Source organism: Orcinus orca, chromosome 6, assembly GCF_937001465.1.
Source record: "Orcinus orca chromosome 6, mOrcOrc1.1, whole genome shotgun sequence".
NCBI lineage: Eukaryota > Metazoa > Chordata > Mammalia > Artiodactyla > Delphinidae > Orcinus > Orcinus orca.
The window spans coordinates 83325185-83349728 of NC_064564.1; the positions used below are offsets into that span (position 1 = coordinate 83325185).

At 44.2% G+C, this 24544-nt stretch overlaps 1 protein-coding gene across 2 annotated transcripts; it reads right to left on the bottom strand.

Annotated features, from left to right (window-relative positions):
- Nucleotides 1-712: 712 nt before the first annotated feature.
- On the bottom strand, nt 713-16720 carry LOC101278160 (protein FAM205A). Of its 2 annotated transcripts, none has more exons than XM_049711643.1 (5): nt 11335-16720; nt 10623-10668; nt 10018-10078; nt 8950-9052; nt 713-7554 (listed from the first exon to the last, which is right to left on the bottom strand). In XM_049711643.1, the coding sequence occupies exons 1-5, from the start codon at nt 11476-11478 to the stop codon at nt 5332-5334; spliced, it is 2577 nt and encodes an 858-aa protein (XP_049567600.1). In that variant the 5' UTR covers nt 11479-16720; the 3' UTR covers nt 713-5331. The 2 variants fall into 2 exon arrangements, with proteins under 2 accessions (XP_049567600.1, XP_049567599.1); XM_049711642.1 differs by having other exon boundaries at nt 713-7557.
- Between the last annotated feature and the right edge of the window lie 7824 nt (nt 16721-24544).

Consider the following 24544-nt stretch of genomic DNA (forward strand, 5'->3'; position numbering starts at 1 on the left):
GCTAGATTATTTCAAATATCTATGATTCTATAGGATCCTAAATGAGAGTTGGCCGAGTAATCTCTTATCTAGCTGGTCAGCATATTTACCTCATGCCAATTTAACTCATTAGGTTAGCTCAAGTTAACATGTATTAAGTGATTATTATGGACCGGACACTGTGCCTTTATGGACGCATGATCCCACCATTGGCAGTGATACATACCTATTTCAGGGCAGGGAAAGCAGAACACCACAGAGGACGTAGAAAACCCTGCTTCTAGAGGAGGAGGGGGAAAACGTCAGCCAAGGGCACATTTCCACTGTGCCTTAAAGGATGGGTTAAGTTTTTCCAAGCAGAAATGGGTGTCTAGAAAAGCCTGAAGAAACACATATAGGGGTGAAAGTACATAGTACCTTCAGGGAAAGTGAGATAGCTGGTACACAAAAGGAAACAGCACCCAGAAATTAGGCATTCACCTGTTTACTGGTAATTGAGTTATACTAATCAGTCATTTTACCGTATTTGCATGGAGGAGGAGGAAAAACAGACCTTAGAGTGGTGAGGATGTAAATCCTAGCTTACATGAATGAAACATTTATATAATTATATACTTTAAGTTAGAATCACAAGGATACTCTGTTATTTTAAATTGTTTTCTTTTTGAGTTAATAGATTTTAATCCTAGAAATTAAGATTAGAAATGTTGATGAGAATCAAACCCATGATATTTTGTGTAAAAATCTGTACACTTTTGTGTTATAAATATTTATAAAGTTTAAGAGGATTTGGCTTATTAAAATAAGATTATCCTTATTGTTCTCTCACATGGTGCAGGATGCAGCATCTCCGTGGGGTTTATTCCTGTGCCGTCCTGTGTTTGTTGCCCTCTCTGTGTGGGCTGCAGTGAGGAGGTACAAAAAGGAAGCAGCCACGCTCCCTGTTCGCTGGGACTCATTGTTTAACAGAAGTGAGTTTGTGGAGAAGCCATTCTCCTCCACTGCAGGAAGGCAGTTGCCTTAAATTCTCTCTATAGAATTCTGAAATGCTTTCCTCAGAGACCAGAAGGGCTCCAGAAGGTCAAAACCTTTCGCCATGACAATATGGTACCTCAGAGGGCAGAGGAAACTCCAAAGCTCCCAAGCAAGCACTGATGTACTCCTAGCATCTACCACCAATTCTGGAAGAGTAAATACTTGAGTTTGTGCCCTGCCATGAGAGTTTTCATTCTGATTTTACCTCTTGAGCCTAGGGGGAGCTGGAAGGTGGGGCTTGTGCTAGGGTTATAGGATGGAATGAGCAAGGTTTCATCCCTCTACAACATCCTGCATGAATTATAGGCTCTGACCGTGTCTTCTCTCAGCTCTTAACTTTGCTGAGACTTGAGAATCCTGAAGGTCTTGGTTCCAGCTCATCTCTCTACCCCCAGGGGCTGGGCCCCCAACCCTTAGGCACAGAATCACCATTCAGAGGAGGGACACATTCATGCTTCTTCCCATCTGGCTTTTCTGCATCCTGCTAGCAGTGGATACACTTTGCTAAGTGTTGAGTCCTATCAGAGGAAGAGATTCCTGCCCCTGCCTCCTGGTTTGATGGTATGTTGAGCCATCCTGGATTTCCTTAGGAAACAGTGAGGCGGGGGCATCTCACAGTCCCCCATACCACACCATGAGGAAGCCACAGCACTTCCTGCCCTTACTCTCTCCTCCGTGGTAGGTCAGATGGTGGGAATGCAGAGGAGAGGTGCCACCTTCTGAGAGGAATGAGGTGTCCAAAACAGAGTTCCCTCCCATCCACTCAGGGCAGCCTCTTTGTCTTTCTGCGTCCCAGTCTCTCCTCCCACCCCCAAAACTCCCTAGTCCCTGGCTGAACACTAGGATGCCATACCTGTTACCAGGTGATCACCAACTTCAACTTTTTTTTCTGCCCACCTGGGCTCACATGCTGCTACCAACTCCTTAGGCCCTAATAAAAAACCTTGCCATGGCAACTTCCAGAATTCCTTTTTGTCTCCGGCTTTGGCTCTATGTATCAGCCCCTCCCCCCAGCCATGATCCTCCCCAGTTCCTCATTCACCCCCTTAGGTATTTGCCCTGCTCTCTTAATTGTAGAAAAACCATTCTTCTCATGATACACAGAGTCCCTCATTACTGTCACCTTGTCTCTACTTACCACCAGTGAAACATCTGTGCTTTTAGCCAAGGCCAACCCCTCAACCTGTGACTCACTCCTATTATGTTACTTCTGCACCATAACATTGCTCTAGCAGTTCTCCCTTTCCCTCCTCCATCGTCAGTTTATTCCTCTTGACTGGATCTTTTCCATCAACATCCAACATGCTATATCTCCTACCTTTAAAAAGCCCTCTTGATGCTATCTCATTTTTCTGCACCTCTGTGGAACAAAGCTCCCTAAAGCAGTTGATTACACGTGCTATCACCAATTGCTCTTCCTCTCTCTCGAATCCACTCCCGTCATGCTTTTACCTCCACTTCTCACCTGAGTCTATTCTTCTCAAGGCCATGAATGATCTCTGTGTTGTTAAATCTAATGATCAACTCTGAGTCCTCATCTTACTTGGCGATTGGCAACTTTTCATGCAGTTGATCACTTTCTGCTTGAAATACTTTCCTCTCTTGCCTTCCAGTATGCCACACTCTCCTGGTTTTCCTCCTACCTCACTGGCTGCTACTTCTCAGTCTCTGCTTATTGGTTCCTACTTTTTCCTCCAAATTCTTAATGTTGGGGTGTCCCAGAGCCTGTCTTTAGATCTTCCCTTCATTTACAATCATTGCCTTGGTGATCTTAACCAGTCTCATAGTTTTACGTATCTTTCTCCCTTCCTTCCTTCCTTCCCTCCCTCCCTCGCTCCTTTTCTTTCTCTTTCTCTTTCTTCCTTCCTTCCTTTCTCTCTTCCTTCCTTTTTCTTTCTTTCCTTCCTTCTTCTCCTCCTCTTCCTCCTTCATATTCATCTTCATCATCATCATCATCATCATCATTCAATCTTTTTTTTTTTTTTGCGGTACGCGGGCCTCTCACTGCTGTGGTCTCTCCCGTTGCGGAGCACAGGCTCTGGACGCGCAGGCCCAGCGACCATGGCTCACGGGCCCAGCCACTCCACGGCATGTGGGATCCTCCCGGACTGGGGCATGAACCCGCGTCCCCTGCATCGGCAGGCGGACTCTCGACCACTGCGCCACCAGGGAAACCCATCATTCAATCTTAATCTATCTTTCTATCTAGTCTTCTACAGCCAGGACCTTCCCTGAGGACCATCAAACTTCTGTGCTGAGAACAGACTGTTGGAAGTATGGTCTCAGGAAGAAGCTGGGAGATTAGTTATGATGCTACTGCAGTAATCATAGCAGCAGAGTGAGCGAGAGACATCATCACGTTCCGAATTCATTTCAGAAGGTAGAGACAACAGGATGGACTGGATATGGGCATTTAGGGAAACAATATCAAGGATGACACCAATGTTTTTGTCCTGAACAACTAGAAAGATGGAGCTGCCATTAAGTGATGTTGTGAATACTGTGACTGGAGAATATTTCATATGTGTAATCAGATGATGGCTTGGAGCAGGGAATCAGGAGTTCACTGTTCTATAGTTTGAGGTGAATACTGGACATTCAAGTATATGTGTTGATTAGACAATTTGGGCATGTGAGACTATCCCATGCAATCATGAGCTCCATTATGCAAGTCCTGTGCCTTTGTCATGTTAGCTATGGTCCCTTGCATATAGTAAGTAAATATTTTAACTGAGTGTAAGATATTTCTCAAAATTATTTTTTAAATTCTTTTTTTGTCCAGTTTTGAGATATAATTGACATACAGCACTGTATAAGTTTAACGTGTACAGCATAATCAAGGTTGTTTTTATTGTGACCTGAGGTCAGTACCCCAGTAATCGTGTGTCAGTATTCCCTATTCCATAGCACTCATCACACTAATGTAATGATTTGTCTGCTTCCTAAGCCCAGACTTTCAATTCAAGTACTATTAAGGTATTATTATGCCACCACTATCCTAAGCCCTGGGGATATGAGGCACTATTGTATTATTTAGGCAAGAATGGATGAGTAATCTAACAAGCAGAGGCAGTAAACACAGAAAAAAGGGGGCAAACTTGAGATATATCAAGATTAGAACACAGTCACTGACTTCATGTTTGAGCTGAGCAAAAACACAGAATTATAGTTATACCAATTCCTGACACTGGAAAACAGTTTTCTGGGGTTGAGGGTGAGTATTCAGAAATTTTAAATTAATATGCATTGCCTTTGAAAACAAGGCTCAACTCACTGCTCTTCATCACACTACGGACAACAGACCAAAACTCAGTTTATTCATCTCCATCCCCTAAAAGCACTTGGGTATTGGGTTGGCTTCCTGGCTCAAGGTTCTTTAGAGTGCATAGCTAACCAGCCTTTTCTCTTATCATGCCCTCTTCAGGAACATGTCAACTTCTACCCCAGGTATTCAGACCTCCATCTACATGCTCTCCCTCCCTGCTTCTCTCCCTGCCTACCCTTGGGAGTGGGGACCAGCCCCTCTCCATGTTCTACTGTGATCTTCATTCCCACTGTCATTCAGTCCATGCAGCTGATAGACAGTGGAAGTGGGACAGAGGCAAGAGAGCTACAGCAGCCTCCCAAGTGAGTTCTCCAGAAAGACCTAACCAATAACCAACAGGGAGCGGAGAGGGGAGATTCTATCATTTGCTTTTGACTGTTGTCATATTATCTATAGGCTGTTGATAAACACAAAGCACCTGCTCAAGGGTGGAACACTGGCACTCTCCTAAAAACCTCCCTTCCAGAGTGTGGGCACATATAGAAGTCATCAGTGAATTTTGCCTGTGAGATTCCTGGCCACTCCTCCTTGACAATTCTAGCCTTATGTCCACATTGCTCCTCTGGGCCAAAGGACACCATGATAAAATTCAAGCCTGACCTTTACCTTCAATGTACCTTAGACAAGGGCCTTCCTTCTCTGTTCAAGTCCCTTTATCCGTAGTCCGGGGTGGGGGTGGGGTGGAATGCTACCCAACTTAAGTGTGGGTTAAAGCCCCTTCCCTAGATAGGAAGGACATTTACCTCCTTTATGCCTTCCCTGAACACACCGCAGTGGAGAGAAGGAGCAGATGCACACCACTCTACTTAGAGATATACAGTGTATTTTTGTATAATGAAAATGACAGTAGCAGTCCTCTTCAAGGAATGCTGACGTTGGAGAGACTACAAAGTCTCTTGACTGAGCGGGGTCTTCTTGAGCAGACCAGTGCTTCCCTCCGAGGTGAGAGTTGGGAATTAGGGTGGGTTCCCTGGTTGGGTGACACAAGCCACTCAAGGACGGTGCCGAGGGCGGCAGCAGGGGATGCCCGGGACTGAGGCAGAGTGGAGTTGATGGGAGCGGGGGCGGTGCCGGAGCTTACTGTCTGGGGAGCGGAGCACATCCAAGAACGCCAAGCCCACCTGCTTCCCAGTGGGCGGAAATTGGGCCTTAGGGTCCCCTCTTGTCTTCTCCATCTTAGTTTGCCCCTTGGGACTTTTGGCTGAAGCCAGGCTCTTTCCCACATTTTCTTTTCTGGTGTTGGCCACTTTCTCAGATGTGGAGGACATGGATTCCTCACGCCCTTTGCCTTTTGTCTTGGGGTTAATAAAGTGCAGAAAAGATTTCATCTTATTTCTCCAGCCAGATTCTGGAAAGCTGGGCCTCTTGTGAGTACGGCCTTGCATCACCTGCCCCTGAAAAACCTGACCTTGTAAAGTTCGGCCCTGCGACGGCTTACCCGGAGTGAGCTGGCCTAGGAAAGGCTGGCCCTGTGACACCTGGGGCACCACAGGCTGGGCCTTCTCAGGAACCCTTGCTGGTTTGAGGATGACATTGAGCTTGGCTTGACTCTCTTGCAGGTCATTCTTCTCAGAGTCTTTCCCCCCAGGGACTCCAGGAGGTAGCTCTGGGGGTTTAAGCTGAGGGCGATGCTGGGGACTGTGTTGACAGGGAGCATCAGGGTGAAAGCGATGTCTCCGTCGCCAGGGGCTGCAGGGTGTCCCTTTCAGAAGCATCCCTTCTGGCCTCTGGGCTTCAGCAGAGTGGCTTTTCTCTCTTGTGGAGGAGACTGCAAACCCGGCATCCCCTTCTCTGTGGTCCCCGGCCGATTTGGGTTTGCCTGGCTCCTCTCTCTTTTCTGCCAGTGTGGGTACTTGGGCTGAGTCCTTGCTCTTGTCAGGGCTTTGGGACTCAGGGCTCCAGGGCTCCTTCAGGTTGTGGTTGTTCACACTGGCCTCCAGCTGACCACAAAGCACCTGGGCCTCTGTCAGGTCCCCACTGGGTTGCGAGATATTGGAGGCCCAGTGGACAGAACCGTGGGATACTGCACTGGAACTGGGTTGCTTCTGTTTCTGATACGCTGCCTTCAACTCAGTGGCCAGCTGTTCTTTGGAATAGAGGCATTCTGGATCTGGGGCACGTGGCATATCTCGTGGGATGGGGAGTTCCTGGAGCAGTGTGTTTCCTTGGTTGTTTAGACTCCCAAGAGACTCCTGTGTGCATATGTTCTCTGAGGCTGCTACAATTTGTTTCCTGGACTTCCTTGCCGTTATGGGAATTCCCAGTTGCATCTCTAGCATCTTATTTCTCAGATGGAAATTTAGTTTGGCCAATTTGTGTTCTCCAAGTGAGGAGGGCCTCGCAGGCTCTGCCTGACTTTCTAGAGGCACCATCTCAATTACTTCTTCCGCCTGCACTTCAGCCTGGACTTCATCTGCAATGTCTGCACAAGCCTTGTTGGCATCTTGAAAGCCTGACCCAGGACTTAGACCCTGCTCTTCAGGTGAGGTCATCTGAGTCAGAGGTTCTGTTGGGAATTCGATAGGCCCAGGTACCATCTCTGTGATCATAGCTTGGGAAGTGATTGCTGGGGCCATGTCCCTAGAGAGAGCCACATAATAAGGAGCCGGCAGCCCTGACAAGAAGGCCAGATACTTGTGCCGTAAAGTTGTCTCCAGTTTCTCAATGGAGTCCTCAGACAGGGCTCGGGGCAGCTTAGGATGTTCAATGACAGCATCTGGTGAGGTTTGTTGCTGCTGATCAAGGGCTGTCAGCATCCAGGGTGTAATTTTCTGTTGTAGGTCCGGGTCACTTGCTGCCTGTGGTTCCAGGGGCTTGCTTTCTGGGATGCAGGTGAAGGGAGTCACTTCCAGGCCCCCAGGAATTATGCACTCCCAAGAGCTATATACACAGGCAGGGACGTTGCCCTGGTGAATCTGCCCACATTTGGAGTCGATATGGCTTTGCAATATTGCCTTGGCCTGGTCAAACAAGTGTGGCATGGGGACTGTCACTGGGTCCACAATGGGTGAGAATGAGTCATCAGCCCCAGCGGTCTCTAGAGATGTAGGCCGGGAGCCATTCACACTGTCTAGGGATGTGCTGCTCCGGGACATAGTCTGCTGATTAGTGGGGGACAGGAGCAATTGAATGGACTGTTGTATCTTCTGCGGCAGGCCCCAGCGGTGGTGAATCAACTGTCTCTGGAGGCGGAATTCCAGCTGTCTCCTGGCATGCTGCTGTGGGAAGAGTAGTTCTCGTGTGAGGACTGAGATGGGATGCCCTGGCCAGGAAGTTTTCACAGTCTCAGAAGACTGGGCTTTGTCACAGGGCTTATACTGCACAGGGCTCTGGGTGTGTTGATCTCTCTGGGAAACACCTGGCCAGTCCCACTGAAGCTGGAGCTGCCTCTGCAGCAGGTGCCACTCCAAGGCTTCATACTCATCCAGGGTCAGAAATGGGACACTGATCTGAGCTTGTTGGTTGTCAGATGGAGCAACCCAATTTTGAGAAGACAGAAAAGAGGGTGGAGCTGACTGGGGTGGAGCTTTAGGCAGCAGAGGGAGGAAGGAGAGTTCCTTGAAGAGAAAAGGATCCTTCAAGTGGGGCTTGGACATGCTCTCACTCATGGAGAGGCCTTGAGAACCCAAGAAGGCATCAACCAGGGACTCACTGTGCAGAGAAGGAAGACCACAGAATAGCTGGCTATATTTCAGCTGCACGTGGCCCACTGAGTCATTAGCCTGCTGCCCAGGCATTAGATAAAGGCCACTTAATTCTTTAAGGGCTGAAGAGGGCAAGGCAAGAGCCATATGGTTTGGGATTTGCTGGTAGCAGTGTATTTGTTCTGGGTCCATAATGGACCATTCAGAAACCCAGAAGGCCTGGGTAGGCTGGCCAGCCATACACGGACCCAAGTTCTGGTATGAAATGGTCTCAAATCTCTCAACAGAGAACTGAGAAGTATCATTCTGAATGAAAGAAACTGGTTGCTTATATACAGGTTGGTAAAATAATGGTGGATTTGGCATAAGCTGCCTCAGAGACTCTTCCACACATCTGGGGAGCCCCCACCTCTGGAAATGCATCCATTTTTTTACATGTAGCTCAAGCCGCCTCAGGACTTCAGGACTCAGGAATGGCAGGTGGGCAGGGAGGACAGTGACCATCTGCAAGGCCACAGGATGTGTCAGGGTAGTAATTTCTCGGTTCAGGGGCAGCAGAGACACCTGGGAATTTAAGGGCTGATGGCCTTGGTTCCCACAGACAATGTTGAGGTTGCTCTGCATCATCTCCTGCAGCTTTACTGAAACCCTAGGTTCCTCAATCCTTGAAGAAAACATAGTCTCTGGGCCCCTGGGCACCTCTGGCACATGAAATCCCTGCCTCAGCATGAGGTATTCAGCCCAGAATTCATGGCTGCCGGCTGCACCAGGTGACTGGGCAGCTGACTGGGTTAAGGATTTCTGTGACACTGTGAGCGTTGCAGATGGAAATGAAAGGTCTTTGGAGTGTGGGCCATGCTCCAGACTCTGTTCAAAAAACACATTAGACGTGGACAAAACCTCTAGGCAAGAGGAGCCCTGCGATGGGCCCCCTGAAGTGGGGGAGATCAGAGTGTTCTCACCCACCACCACCTGCTGAATCTCCAGAGCCACAGCGTTGCAGGTTTGGCAGCAGGGATCTGCACACAGGATCTGCCGCACGCTCCCCTCCTGAGGAAGCCAGCCCTGGCTGGGAAGGGAAACATGGCAACCGTTTGTTACTGATGGAATGACATCTGCCTCTTTTCAAGTGTGTGGCCTGGAGATTGACACTGCTCCCCCTAGCCCTGTAAACTCTGAGGCCTGCACCCACTGGGGGTTTACTCATCTACTTTTCTTCCTAGGAAAATGTCACTTGGCAAGTTATGGTGTGCTGGACTGAGAGCCTGGGGCTTGCTGGGCAAAGTCTCAGACAACTGAAAGGAACGCAGGGCCTTGAGAGCCTGGGAGGTGGGTGAGTTCTCTGCTGACCTGTGCTGAGTAGCTGAACTAGGAGAAGGCAACCAGGCAGATGGGGGAGCCAATGGTTAGCTGATGGCGCAGCACCAGGAACATCACCAGATAGAACCTGGAGTCAGCCTCGTTTGGGGCTACGGAGGTCCTTGTGGGAACTCTGCATTCTGGGGATTACAGGGCATACACAACATCTCTTGGAAGACAATCCCTATTCTCTAGAGATCTCAAGAGGGGGACAATATGACAAGCTCCTGCCTGAGGGCTGTCCCAGGAACTGGCCTCCCTGAAGACAAAACCAGAGGAGGTACGTCAGCAGGGTCCAGGGGTCTGCCCTTGAAAGGGTCTAGCTGTAAAGAGAATATGAAAATGATGACTGATCTATGCACTTAATTAATTATCTATCCTCCTAACTTGTCTTGTGGTTGAGTGAAAACCCATGTAGTTTTAAATCCTGCACTAGTCAAATCCTGAATTCCAGGACCTTTGTGAGCCTAGCCCAGAGCAGAACTGCAGGACTCCTGTCTCCTGAGGCGTCTGATCCCACCCTCTCCTCTGGGAACCCCCAACCAGTGTCCAGGCTCCACTGTGTCTGGCTACGTCCCAGCCATTATGCTCCTCCCCAACCCTGCCCCAGGCCAAGCGGAGAAATGATCACAGGCCAGGCTGGGAGTTGGGAGACTGCAAAGAGCAAGAGATCACCTTCTCATGACAGAGAGCAGCTCCCACGGCTTCTCAGCTTCTTCCCGGGAATGTCTCCTAGCTGAGAAACCAGGAGACAGTGTTACATGGAACGGGAGAGGATTCAGGGAACATCCTACAGGAAGCTGGAGACCTTTGAATGACAGGAGACGGCAAACCCCAACAGCCAGTGCTCTGAGGCACGTCTGACTACAACTTAACCAGGTATGATGTGCTCTCCTGGACCTAATCTCCTTTGACCTTCACAACCACACTGTGAGTGAGACAGCATCATCATGCCCATTTTATGGATAACAAGACTGAGAGCTGAAGTGACGTCCACCGGGTCATAAAACTAGTAAATGACACAGTTAAGGACAGAGCCCTTACTTCCTCACTCCCCTACTTCCTCTTCACTCCCAGGGGTAAGGTGGAGAATTCTGGAACATTCCCAGGCTCTGATTTCCCACCCAAAATAGTCTTCTGGGAGAATCTGTCAACTTGGGGAAATTGGGCCTTCAGTGGTTAGAGCACCTGGTGCCTGGCACCAGGGGTCTTTGAGGGACAGGGGTCATGGGAGCTTCACCCGCAGTAGAGAGAAGTCAGAGCAGAGACTGGGACATTACCTCTTGATGCTGCATCTCTAGCCCTTTGTCTGACTTTTCGGTGACGCTTAAAGACAAAAGAGTTAGAGTATGAAGTTGGGACACCATTTTCTTTTTCATGTCCAAACTGAGACAAAGCTAATATACAGTTCCCAATCCCTTGTAATTTATCTGTATTTTATTAACTTTCCTAACTTTCCATACTCTATTTTTTCACCCCAATATTTCCCTTCTCTTCTTACTTCTGATTCATTTTGAGGTTCTTTCATCCTCAATACCTCCCATTTTTTTCCTAAGAGAAGTTGTGTATCATGCTTATGATGAAACAAGAGAAAGGGTGGAACAGAATAAAAGGTGTGTAGGTCTAATAACCAAAGAACTTCAATTTACAAATGCCTTAATGGACCACAAACTAGAAAAATCTCCCATAATGGGAAGTCTTCTAAGATCCAGTGAGGCACATTCCATTTCACCCAAGTCTCAACCCAAGTCAGAGAGAGACGTTCTTGAGTTTTCAATTAGAATACATTGCAGGGATAGCCTGGTAAGAAATTATTTGTAGGCTCTGAGAAGGGAAATACCTTGTAAGAGTAACTAACGGATGGTAAAAAAAAAAAAAAAAAAATCAAGGGGAGGGAGGGGAAAAGGAAGGATAAAAGGAGAGACACTGAGAGCTTAAAAGCTTCTTATCTGAGGCTTAATTAGTTCAGTCATGGTCATAGTGTTTCCCTACCTGGCAGCAGCTCCTTTTATGTTCCAATGTTAATCCATGGTAACACTTTTTCACTTGCCAGACAATTAGGATAATAATGAAGATGGAGCCATAGGTATATAAGGGAAACCCCAAATCCCACAGAACAAAAGTCGGGCTCAACATGATCTACTCATTAGCACAAGGAGACCAACCATCCCTATATGTAGGCATTCAGAGTCCTGGCGCCTAGTGACTTCCAATGCTACACTTTGTCATCTCCGCCTCACAGACAACGGAACCAGGCCACCAGACTGCATCACAAAGCTCTCCTCTTTCACAAGGCAGCTGTGGTGTCAAAGACCTCTACCTGTCTAGAGAAGTGAATGTGGTGATTCTGTTTGCAGATGAGGGTGTCTGGTTGTCTGCAAGGACCGAAGGTGCCTCTCACAGTCACTGTCTGTTCTCCCACTTTGTCTCCACTCTCCACACCCTCCACCAGCCTGATGGCCAGAGTCTCGTTATGGCGTGGAAATGGAGAGCTTTGATGTTACAGGCAGTGGATGATGGGAAATCAGAGGTGCATGAAGGGACCACGGCAAGGCCACGGTGGTAGCATCTTTAAATGACGTTGTGGGAGTCAGAAAGGAATGCCTCCCAGACTGTGTGGCCTCAAGCTTGCAGATGAGTGAGAAGAGAATGTAAACACTGCCTTCCATTGAGACTCACTAATGAGACTTCCTTACAGAGCTCTTTTTTTTCCTTAGGCTTTTATTTATTTTTTTTTGAATTTTATTTATTTATTTATTTTTACAGCAGATTCTTTTTTTTTTAATTTATTTAGTTATATTTATTTTTGGCTATGTTGGGTCTTCGTTGCTGCACGTGGGCTTTTCTCTAGTTACGGTGAGCAGGGGCTCCTCTTCGTTGTGGTGCGCGGGCTTCGCACTGTGGTGGTTTCTCTTGTTGCCGAGCACGGGCTCTAGGTGCCCGGGCTTCAGGAGTTGTGGCTCATGGGCTCTGGAGCGCAGGCTCAGTAGTTGTGGTGCACAGGCTTAGCTGCTCCGCAGCATGTGGGATCTTCCCGGACCAGGGCTCGAACCCGTGTCCCCTGCTTTGGCAGGCGGATTCTCAACCACTGCACCCCTAGAGGAGTCCCCGCAGGTGTCTTTATTGGTTATTTCTACCAAACATTGGAAGAAATAATACCAATTCTCCACAAACTCTTTTGTAAAATTGAAGAGGAGGGACTATTTCCCAACCTGTTCCATAAGGCCAGCACTACCTTGATGCCAAAACCAGACAGAGACATTACAAGGAAAAAAAAAAAAAAAGTACAAATATTCCTCATAAGCATAGATGCAAAACTTCTAAGCAAAATTTTACAAATTGAAACAAAAAATTATGAAGAGGATAATAAACCATGACCATGTGGGGTTATCACAGGAATGCAAGATTGGTTTAACATTTGAAAATCATCATACTGATATAATTCATCATATTAACAAACTAAAAAGAAACAATATGATCATTTCAACAGTGTAGAAAAAACGTTTGACAAAATCCAACATGCATTCCTAATTTTTTACATCTCAGCAAACTAGGAAAGGAATTCCTCCACCTGATAAAGGAAATCTAAGAAAATCCCACTGCTAAGGTCATACTTAATGGTGACAGACTAGATCAGTGGTCCCCAACCTTTTGGGCAGCAGGGACTGGTTTTGTGGAAGATAATTTTTCCACGGACGGGGTGGGGGGATGGTTCACGTGGTGATGAGAGCAATGCGGAGCGATGGAGAGCGGCAGATGAAGCTTCGCTCACTCGCCCACCGCTCGCCTCCTGCTGTGCAGCCCAGTTCCCAGTTCCCCTGGACTAGATGCTTATCCTCTAAGATTAGTAATAATACAAGGATATCTACTTTTAGAACTTCTATTCAACATTGTACTGAAGGTCGTAGCAAACGCTATGAAGTAAGGAAAAGAAATGAAAGGCATCCAGGTTGGAAAGAAAGAAGGAAAACTGCCTTTATTCACAAATGACATGATCATCTACATAGAAAATCCTGTGGAATCTGAAAAAAAAAGCTATTAGAACTACAAGTGAATTTCGCAAGGTTGTATGATATAAAGCTGATATACAGATACAACTGTATTTCTGTATACTGGTAATGAACAGATAGAAATTGAAATTTGAAAAAATCAATACCATTGAAAATATAAAGACATGAAATAGGGATAAATCTAGCAAAAATGTAAGAACAATGCACTGCATCTTTAAAACACTGCTGAGAAAAATTAAAGAACTCAAAAAATAGATATAACTTGTCCATGAGTCAGAAGACTCAATATTATTATGATGTCAGCTCTCTCTAATTGATTTAGATATAAAAGTCAGTCCCAATAAAAATCCCAGCAATTTTTTGAGAAATTGACAAGCTCATTCTAAAATTCATGTGAAAATACACAGAACTCAGAATAGTCAAAACAACTTTACAAAAGTACAAAGTTTGAGGATTAATACTAAGTGTTATATACTAAGTCACCTATTATAAAGCTACAGCAATCAAGACAGTGTGGCATTGGCATAAATATAGACAAACAGATCAATGGAACAGAATAGGGAATCTAAACATAGACTAACTCATGTACAGACAGATGATTTTCAACAAAGGAGTAAAGTCTTTTCAACAAATGGTGCTGGAATAATTGGTTATCAATATCCAAGAAAATGAATTTCAATCCTCACTTCACAATATATACAAAAACGTATTCAAAATGGATCATAGGGCTTCCCTGGTGGCACAGTGGTTGAGAGTCCGCCTGCCTATGCAGGGGACACGGATTCGTGCCCCGGTCCGGGAAGATCCCACATGCCGCGGAGCGGCTGGGCCCATGAGCCATGGCCGCTGAGCCTGCGCGTCCGGAGCCTGTGCTCCGCAACGCGAGAGGCCACAACAGTGAGAGGCCTGCGTACCGCAAAAAAAAAAAAAAAAAAAAAAAAAGGATCATAGATTGAATGCAAAGCCTAAAAGTATAAAATTTATATAAGAAAACCCATGAACATGAGTTAAGCAAAGATTTCTTAGACATAACTCCAAAAGTATGACCCATACAAGACAAAATGGATAATAAATTGTACTTCATCAAAAATTTAAAATGGCTGCCCTCTGAAAGATAATGTTAAGAGAATGAGAATGTAAGTTATATAGTGGGAGAAAAATATTTGCATATCATATACCTGGGAAATGACTCATATCCAGAATATATAAAGAACTCTCAAGACTCAACAATAAGAAAGCAAACAACCCAATTTTAAAAAGAGGAAAAAATTTTAACACACTTCACCACAGAATTGGTAAGGCACAGGAATGCTGTGTCCAAGGCCTTTGCCATAACTGCAGTACATACATCAAGAGCCCTGGAATTTATCAGAGCTTCCCCACTTCCTGTCTCTATTAAATTGCTTCATAACAAATTAACCCAAAACTTAGCCAGTTACAATAATACATATTTATCATCTCATGGTATCTGTGGGTCACGAATCCAGACACAGCTTACCTGGATCTTCTGCCTCATGGCCAAAATCAAAGTGTCAGCCCAGGTTCTGCAATCTCATCCAAAGTTTCAAGTGGGGATCTGCTTCCAAGTTCACTCAGTGGTTGTTGGCATAATTCAGTTCCTCAGACTCTTCTGGACTAGGAGCTTCTTTTCCTCACTGGTTGTTTGTCACAAGCCACCCTCAGTGCCTTGCCACGTGGGCCTCTCCAACATGGCAGCTTACTTCATAAAAGCATGCACACCAAGAAGGCAACAGAGAGTTGGCTAACAAGATAGAAGTAACCTAATCATGGAAGGTGATACCCCTCAGTGTTGCCATAATCTATTGGCCAAAAGCAAGGTACTGCAGAGGAGGAGGTTATACAATGCCATGAGAATCAGGAGGCAGAGCTCAGTGGGAGTCATCTCAGAGGCTGCCCACCACACTGGCCTCAGAAAATGCAGTTCTCTGGGTCAGTTTATTTATTTATTTATTTTTATTGTATAATCTCATTTATATGAAATGTCCAGAAAGGCAAATTTATACATACAGTAAGTAGATCAGTAGCTGTCTGGGGTTGGGGTGGGAACAAAAAAACTGGGCTTGAGGAGAACTTCTGGGGTGACAGAAATGTTTTAAAACTGGACTGTGGTTGCATAACTACATATCTACTAAAGATCAGTGAACTGTACATTCAGAATGGAGGAATTTTATGGTAAGTTATATATCAATAAAGCTGAAAAAAAATGTGAAGTTATTGCTGTACTACAACAGATGTGTCGAGGATGCCACAGCAAAGGAGAAAAGGGCAACCAACCAACTTTGCCTGTGTAAGTGGGGCAGAAGCCAAGGACAGAGAGGGACAGCAAGGCAGAAAGGAATACACAGATTTATTTCCTCAACAAATATCTATTGTCTACTCTGTTCTAGGTGCCTGAGAACAGATCAGGAGCAAAGCCTACACCTGTAAAACTCCTATGCTAAAGGAGAGATAGGAAATAAACAATAACAAATATAATAAACAAGTTAAATGCATAGTATGTATAGACAATATTTGAATTTAATATTAAATGATGAGATTCCTCAGGCACAAGGGGAAGGGCAGGTACAGGACGTAGGATGTGCCACAGAAGAACTAGGGTATGTGGTTCCACTGTGTTCAGTGAGCCCTATGACTGGGGGTGTACAGAAAAATAACCAAAGATGGCAACAAAAAGGTCAAAGTAGGAATCAAAAGTCACTTTCATTTAATTATTCTGCACCACATAGGTATTTTCATTGGTACAGATGAAACTGAGATTAGGGCATTTGCCTGGCAAAATGATAGTAACAGTATGTACTGAAGATGGTCTTTGTTGGACTAACAGTGCCTGGCATGTAGTAAATGCTCTAAAAATGCTTGCCATTATGTTAATTATTAATATTATGGTGTCATAGTGCCTAAATTATTAAATTCTATAGTCTACCCAGAAAGCTATACAAAATGAATCAAGAAGAGATATAAAAAAAGATTTGCCTCCTTCTCTTTCAAAATGATCCTTGCAGGAACAATACACAGAAGTGTATTTCTAATCCTTAGGGCATGGGTTCATAGCACTGCAGTTCTCTCTTCCAGAAATACCTTTATAGCCCTTCCTTGAATTTATGGACAGTTTTTAAAATTACCTAAAGCTTTCTTTCTTAGGCCACCAACTCAGTGCAGACAAAGGGAAAGTCTATCAGTAACAGAATACTCCACAGAGGTTATTGTGAAGATTAAGTTAATATATGTATGCACTAAAGGGTTAACTCAGGAGGCCTGGGTTGCCCAAACGCTGAACATCTCAAAGATCTTCAGGACTGGCCCTTGACTGGCTCCTGAGATATCCTCTGAGCCCTTGGAATATCCTGCTATTATAATACAGCTAATGCTAATATACAGCATATTTATATACATATATACAGCATAATATACAGCATATTTGTATGCCATTCTTTGGGCCACACCGTATCAGCCTGACCAGACAGTTTATGCTAACAATGTGACTTACAGTGAATGATTCTGTAGGCGTGAAGTCCTTGGTTTGACCTCTGGGAGTGCTGGAGATTGAGTAGCTAAGAGCAGCCACATGGACACTGCATATCCATGTGACTGACCTCCAAGAAAACCCTGGACACCAAGACTCAGGTGAGTTTCCCTGGTTTGCAACATTTTGTCACTGGGAGAGTTAAGTGCATCCCCATGCAACTTCGCTGGGAAGGGACATCTGGAAGCTTGTGCCTGGTTTCTCCTGGACTTCACCCCATGCCTTCTCCCTTTGCTCATTTAAAATCTGTATCCTTTCACTGTAATAAACCATAACAGTAAGGATAGCATTTTTTTCTTTTTTGGAGTTCTGTGAATCCTTCCAGTGAATCACTGAGCCTAAGGGTGGTCTTGGGGACCTGTGATGGAATATGGAAGTCCTTAGAACAGCACCTGGCATCTAGTGAGCAATATATGGATAATTATTATTGCCAAGTGCAGAGAAGTCATTTAAAGGTTTAAGGATAGCAAGACAGTGCTATTATTTCTGCCAATCTCTGATCTCAATTTCCATAGTAGGTTGGGGCTATGATGATTAAACAAGAACATACTTCTTTCATCACAAGCTTTAGACACATTGGATTGGATAGCAACACAAGTCAATTTCCAGGAGATTCTGGTTCTAGTCAGTGGACAGTACTTGATTTCCTTTATGCTTGGAAGTGATGCATTTAGAAATTCCTCAGTTAATCTCTTCCAACTAGCAGCTTTGCTGAGATCAGAATGAATGATGAATTTTTCATAAATCCTTTCTATTGTCTTTCCTATTTTGTGGCTGTTGACATCTAAGAAATGATGAAATCTGAAGTTGGACCAGCCGAAGTGCAAGGCGAGCCGGAAGTTGGGGTCCGCCTCATCCTGGACGCCGGCCACAAGGCGGACGAGCTCGCGCACGTTGCGCTCTTGCCTTCGGTCCAGACGGCTCCAGGACGGCACCAGCGACGCCATACCTGTGGCGCTCCTGCCGTCCTTCGTGAGGTCCAGGTCAGTTTATTTTTAATTCCTGAAATCCAAGGACATATTTCCTTCTACTCACTTTAAGCATATTATTTCCAATCAATTCTTTGGACTGATAATTCTATGTGGAACGAGGTTTCCTTGCCTATTCCTACCCAGCACTCAGTCTGGTTTCATTCTGAGTCACAATAGGGTCTCTGTAGATCTATGTGCCTGCCTTTGTCTGTGCTTTTACCTCCTTCTGGAATAACTCTTCCTTTATACATTGTAGGAACTCTTAATTGACTTTTAAGATTTAACTTATGCAACAATACCTTTTAAAAAAAATCCTCCACTAATGCCCCCTACACACACATACTCAACACTGCATTCTACAGGCTGAGTGAGGTTCCATTTATTCCTTTTACCAACATTTATTAAGAGGCTAATCTGTGCCTGTCACATACTAGTCTGCACTCAGCAAGTATCTGTAGAAGCAACAAACTAGTGAATGGTGATAAATGGGGTGTAATGAGTGCCTTAAATGGGGCTGAATCTGTGCTTCAGGGGACCAGACCAGAGAACAAGGAGTGTCTCTCCATCTTGCTGAGAAGTTCTGCTTGCTAAGTGCAATCATAGCAGTCAGTCACCGATAGTGTGATGTTCCTTAACTGTTACTCTGCTTTTGTGGGAAGCCAGCCCTACAGCTTTTCATGAAGCTCCTCCCAGGCCTCCAGGGGCTAAAGATCATGCCATAATTTTGTCCTCATGTTTATTAGGGCTTTGGGAAATTTCGATTAATATTAAACAACAGCAGCACCTCCTTCATGCCTCATTCTCTTGAGCTGAGTCCAGGAAGACTCAGTTTCAGTCCTTGGAAACCCCAAAACAATTCAGTTAATTTAGGGTGGCCATGTTTTCCTGGGCTGACTGAAGCCAGCTCTTCTGGTCTATATAAACAGGAGTGAATGGAGAGACACTGTACCTACAGAGGTGGAAACTAAAAGCAGCACATAGGCTACTGCCAAATGACTCTGGCTAGAAATAGGCTCCAAAAGCACTGTGGTGAGGCACTCGATTCCTAAAACAACAGTCAGTCACTAGAGAACAGGCACATCACTTACGGCTTGGATTTCCTCAAAGAGCTGGAGTCTCATCAAGGGGTTAAAAAGACTTTTGTTCCTTTGGTTTTGCTTAGAGTCTCCTCTGGGTTGATAACACCCAGATGTGCAGTGGTGTTGGTATGTGCATTCTGCATTTCTTACAGATCCCAGTTCTGCTGGTTTTCCACTCTCTGTGTTAGGTATGTGGCTTTCCCTGAGGCTCTCACACAATCTTTCAGGCACATGCTTCCAGGAGCCAATTATCAACCACCTTGAAATTTTTCACCCTTATGTGCAGATGCTGCTCATGCTAAATTTCCCCAGCTCAAACCCAGGACAGAGGAGATGCATTTTTTAAGCTTCCTGCACATGCCTTTAGGGAAGCTGCCCTCCTGGGGGCCAGGGCACAATGCCCCAGAACTTAGGATAAAAGCAGGAAACTTCTGACTTTGGTAATTTTGGTCTTTTCTTATCATTGTGGTTTGTGGAAACTGGCTAAATTCCAGAATTCTGTAGCTCTCCCCTGTGGTGAGAGAAATCACCTGTAGCTACTGTATGTGTTGCCCCTTCTCTGCTAGCCTGACTCACCATTCAGGCTCTACCTCTGGGGAAGCAAAGTGGCTGTGATGAGCTGGTGACTGTGTACTTTCTAGAAGTGAGTTTTGAAGACTTGGTCTGATCAGTCTTTCTGGCCCATTTTTGAGGAAAAGAAAAGGTACTGATGCCATAATCTCAAACTTTTCTGTTGCCAAGTCATTGATGCAGCATTCATTCAACAAAGGTATACAGAACACGTGCTCTGTAGAAGGCAGTGAGAGCTGTCTAGATCTGTTTTCCTCCCTCCTGACCTCAATGAAATGTTAGGGCTTCTTTTCCCACCTTTGGAACACTCTTCGGTTGCTTCCACCCATCTTCCCTTTCAGAGGTTTCTTTTGCTTTGTTTTTGCCTAATGAAGCCTTCTCATGTTTCAGGAGATCACTGTTACTTACTTTTGAGTCTTTTCCAAACAGTTGTCACTCTCATGCCAAGAATCAAATGTAAGCAAAAGCTCATCTTTTACAACTGCATTTAACATAGGATGAGACACCTTTGGTTGCCTAGGAGGCTGCTCCTCAGACTTTCTCAGCAATTTTTTCCTACAGAGAGCTGTTCCTAAACTGCATTCTGTTTCCCTCTTTCCCTTTCCTGCTGCAGAGTACCGCCCCCTACCCCGCAATTTGCCCTTATAAATAAGCAAGTTCTCTGCAGAGAATACATGTTTTTTACACACATAGACACACAGCCCAAGTTGCCACATATATATTACTACCTTACAAACACATCTAGACAGCCAGTCATCTAATTTCCTCTAGGTCATAACAGCCAGATAGATGGCCCTATTATACCTTTTGTCCCACTTTTTGCCTCTCGGACTTTGTTCTTCAAAATTGAGTTAGCTATTCTAGGTCTTCTGTTTCTCCATATGAACTTTAGAATCAGTTTGTTCATCTCTACCAAATAACTTACTGGGATTTTGATCGGGACTGCATTGAATCTATAGAACTGGCAAGAACTGACATCTGGATAATATTGAGTCTTCCTTTCCTTGAATATGGAATATCTCTCCATTTATTTGGTTTTTCTTTGGTATCGTTCATCAGAGTTTTGTCGTTTTCCTCATATATATCTTATACATATTCTGTTAGATTTATATCTAAGTAATTTGGGGAGGTGCTAATGTAAATGGGAATGAGTTTTTAATTTCAAATTCCACTTGTTCATTACTGGTATACAGGAGAACAATGAACTTTAGTATATTAACCTTATATCCTGCTATCTTGCTATAATCACTTATTGGTTCCAGTTTGTCAACCATTTTGGATTTTCTACATAGACAACCATGTCATCTGTGAACAAAGACAGTTTGATATCTTCTTTCCCAGTCTTTATACCTCTTATTTCCTTTTTGTGCCTCATTACACTAGCTCGGACTTCCCAGACACTTGTTTTTACCCGTTACCACTACCACTTGTTTCTCTGGAAATTAGAGCTGATTCTGTCAATTTCTCAAACATTCCATGCGCACTGATATCTGGGAACACACGCTTTAATCAAGGTGTTTTTTGTACATTGGTTTGTCTCCTCCATTAACCACTAAAGTCTTTGGCCTCATTCATTAAGCCTAATTCTGTTGTGCCCTCACAGTTTACTCTCAAAATCAAAGCCACGTCAATTTAAAATGACTTGGGATTCTTATTTGGATTTTGATGTACTCTTTTTAAGGTTCTATTTTACATTTTATGCCTTTAGAGGGGAAAAAAATTGGCCAAGAAAATGGAGCCATCTTAAGTAAAAGGAACAGAAGTATTCTTAAAGCCTGTGGTCAAGCCTGGAAAGTGTTGGGGTGTTTTTTTTGAGGTGTGTGTGTGTGTGTGAGGGTAGTTTATTTTACTAGTGGATGTCAGCTTTAGTTCACTGAAATTCCTCTAAAGACAGACTCCTGAAGCCACCAATTAACAACTGCGTAGCTTAATAGTGATTCTTGTTATCCTTAGAGAATAACTGTTGTAGCAAGACTGCGGTGTATTAGGGGGTGCCTGTGGTTAGTTTGCTGATACACTATTAATGAGTCAGTTCACTTATAGAGTAACCCTCCTAATCAGTTGGATGCTGTTCAATAACTCTTACTGTCTTGCCTGAAAAAGTCAATAAGGACAAAATGCATATTTTATTGATTTTCCTCTAAGGAATCATTCTTAAAAAATTAATTTTCCAAGTATGTTTATTCCAGGTCTTTGAACAGTGTTTCTCAGTTTTTCAACATAAAAATCTTTTGGCTGCTCCCTAAAGCTTTTGCTATAACTCTGGGAAGGGGCTTTCCCAAACTATTTAGAGAGCTAGTACCTTCTATGTAGCCCTGAATACCAAGAAGATACTGTAAACCTTTGCTGTTTTGTAGTCTGTTACCACAAAAAAAAAAAAAAAAGCAGGTAATGGCTTTTTAATATTTGTTTTCCAAACATAAATATGTATATTATAATGGATATGCTTTTTCAGTCCACTCATTTCCCCCTCTCTTCCTAGAGTTTCTTACATACCCTTCCCACTTGCCTAGGATCCAGCCAGTTCACCATATAATAAGCTTAGCTCTACACTTCCTATTCCTGTTGAGGTTGTTTCTACCTTTAAATTACCATAAACTATGCTCCAATAAGTATTCCTTTACATATGTCCACAGGTCACAGGATCAGCCTCTCGTATACAGTAGTTTTCTTCAGTCAAAGGTATATCAGTATCAGTTCAGATCTGCTAGACCTTCCAACCACACAGACTCTATAAAGACAAGCTTGAGAATTCTATTCTTGCATCACTCCAGTCAAGGGGAAAGCTTACCTTATACCCCACAATGTTGCCCTTGTCTTTCAGACATAACCATGTTTAAATCAAAAGACAAAAGCGTAGTTCACTATCAAAAATATATAATGATCCTAAGGCTATGTTTTTCAAATTGCAAGTCCAGACCCATGAGGAAGTCATGAAATCATTTTAGAGAGTCACTATCAGGATTGTTTTAATGAACTAGGTTAGAGAGGATAGAAAATATAGGGAGAATCATGTGTAGTAAAATTAGGATTGTTTCATAAAATTTGGGTCAGTTATAGATCTATGAACATGTGTTTATGTGTGTATAGGATCACATCATAAACTACATTTCTTTTTTTTTTTTTTTTTTTTTTGTGGTACGCAGGCCTCTCACTGTTGTGGCCTCTCCCGTTGCGGAGCACAGGCTCCGGACGCGCAGGCTCAGCAGCCATGGCTCACAGGTCCAGCCGCTCCACGGCATGTGGGATCTTCCCGGACCTGGACACGAACCCGTGTCCCCTGCATCGGCAGGCAGACTCTCAACCACTGCGCCACCAGGGAAGCCCAATAAACTACATTTCTTACTATGGGTCGCAGTCAAAAAAATGTGAAAAATATACCTCCTCAGGTTACACTGTGACCTTGGAAATAGTAACTGATCTTGAGGAAGGTTTGCAGCGAAGGGCTGGGTGTTAGTTTTGCATTCTCTTTCTTGGTGTGGTGTTCCTGTTCCTCTCGCTGTAAGTTGGGGGCTTTCAAAGCCAGTGTGCATGAGGCATGTGGGCAGTGTCTGCTGCAGACTACAGGCCCAGCCTCTCGCTTCAAGAAATTCCTAGGTGAATAGTCTAGGATGTTTACACATACACACAGTCTAGGACTACAGTCTAGACTACACATAGTCTAGGACACACAGTCTAGACTACACATAGTCTAGGATGTTTACACATACACACAGACTCCTTCCCTGCCCCATGGCTGGATACCCCATGACTAGATGCTGCAATTAGGTCTGTGGATGTTTAAAAGAATTTGAAAACAAACATGATCATTCTAGATGTTTAGGACAGAAAGGGAACTCAGTGACTCTCTGTTCCAATACTCATTGATAGACAGGGAAACTGAACCCAGAGCAATAAAAGCTGTGTTTTCTGAGTCACAGAATGTTATATGTAAAACTAAAAGAAGCCACTATGTTGCCAACCCTGGGAAGTATATAATTAATTTGCAATGTAGGTAAATTAGAAAGTACAGATTACTAAAAAGATGAAAAACATATATACATTTTATTCTTTCAAAAATGAGATTATGAGAAAATTTATATGACTTTGGGTTTGGTAGTGACTTTTTAGATACACCAACAAAAGCACAATCCATGAAAAAATAAATAAATAAATAAGTTAGACTTCGTTAAAATTAAAAATATTTGCTCTCCAGAAGACACTGTTAACAGAATGAAAATACAGGTCACAGTTGGAGAAAATCTTTGCAAAACACATATTCTGGTAAAGGACTGGTATCCAAAATACACAAAGAACTCTTAAAACTCAACAATAAGAAAATGAACAACCCAGGCTTCCCTGGTGGTGCAGTGGTTGAGAATCCGCCTGCCAATGCAGAGGACACTTCCCTGGTCTGGGACGATCCCACATGCCACGGAGCAACTAAGCCGGTGTGCCACGACTGCTAAGCCTGTGCTCTAGAGCCCACAAGCCACAACTACTGAGCCTGCATGCTGCAACTACTGAAGCCCATGCACCTGGAGCCCGTGCTCCGCAACAAGAGAAGCCATCACAGTGAGAAGCCTGCGCACTGCAACAAGGAGTGGCCCCTGCTCACTGCAACTAGAGAAAGCCCACGTGCAGCAACAAAGACCCACTACAGCCAAAAATAAATAAATTTAAAAAAGAAAATGAACAACCCAATTTTAAAACAGGCAAGACCTGAACACCTCACCAAAGAAGATATACAGATGGCAAGTAAGCATATCAAAAAATGTTCAATATCATATGTCATTAGAGAACTGAAAATTAAAACAGCTGTAAGATACCACTATACACCTATTAGAATATCCAAATTCCAGAACACTGACAACACCAAATGCTGGTGAGGATGTAGAGCAACAGGAACTCTCATTCATTGCTGGTAGGAATGCAAAATGGTACTGCCAGTTTGGAAGACAGTTTGGTGGTTTCCTGCAAAACTAAACATACTCTTACTATATGATCCAGTAATTGTGTTTCTTGCTATTTACACAAATTAATTGAAAA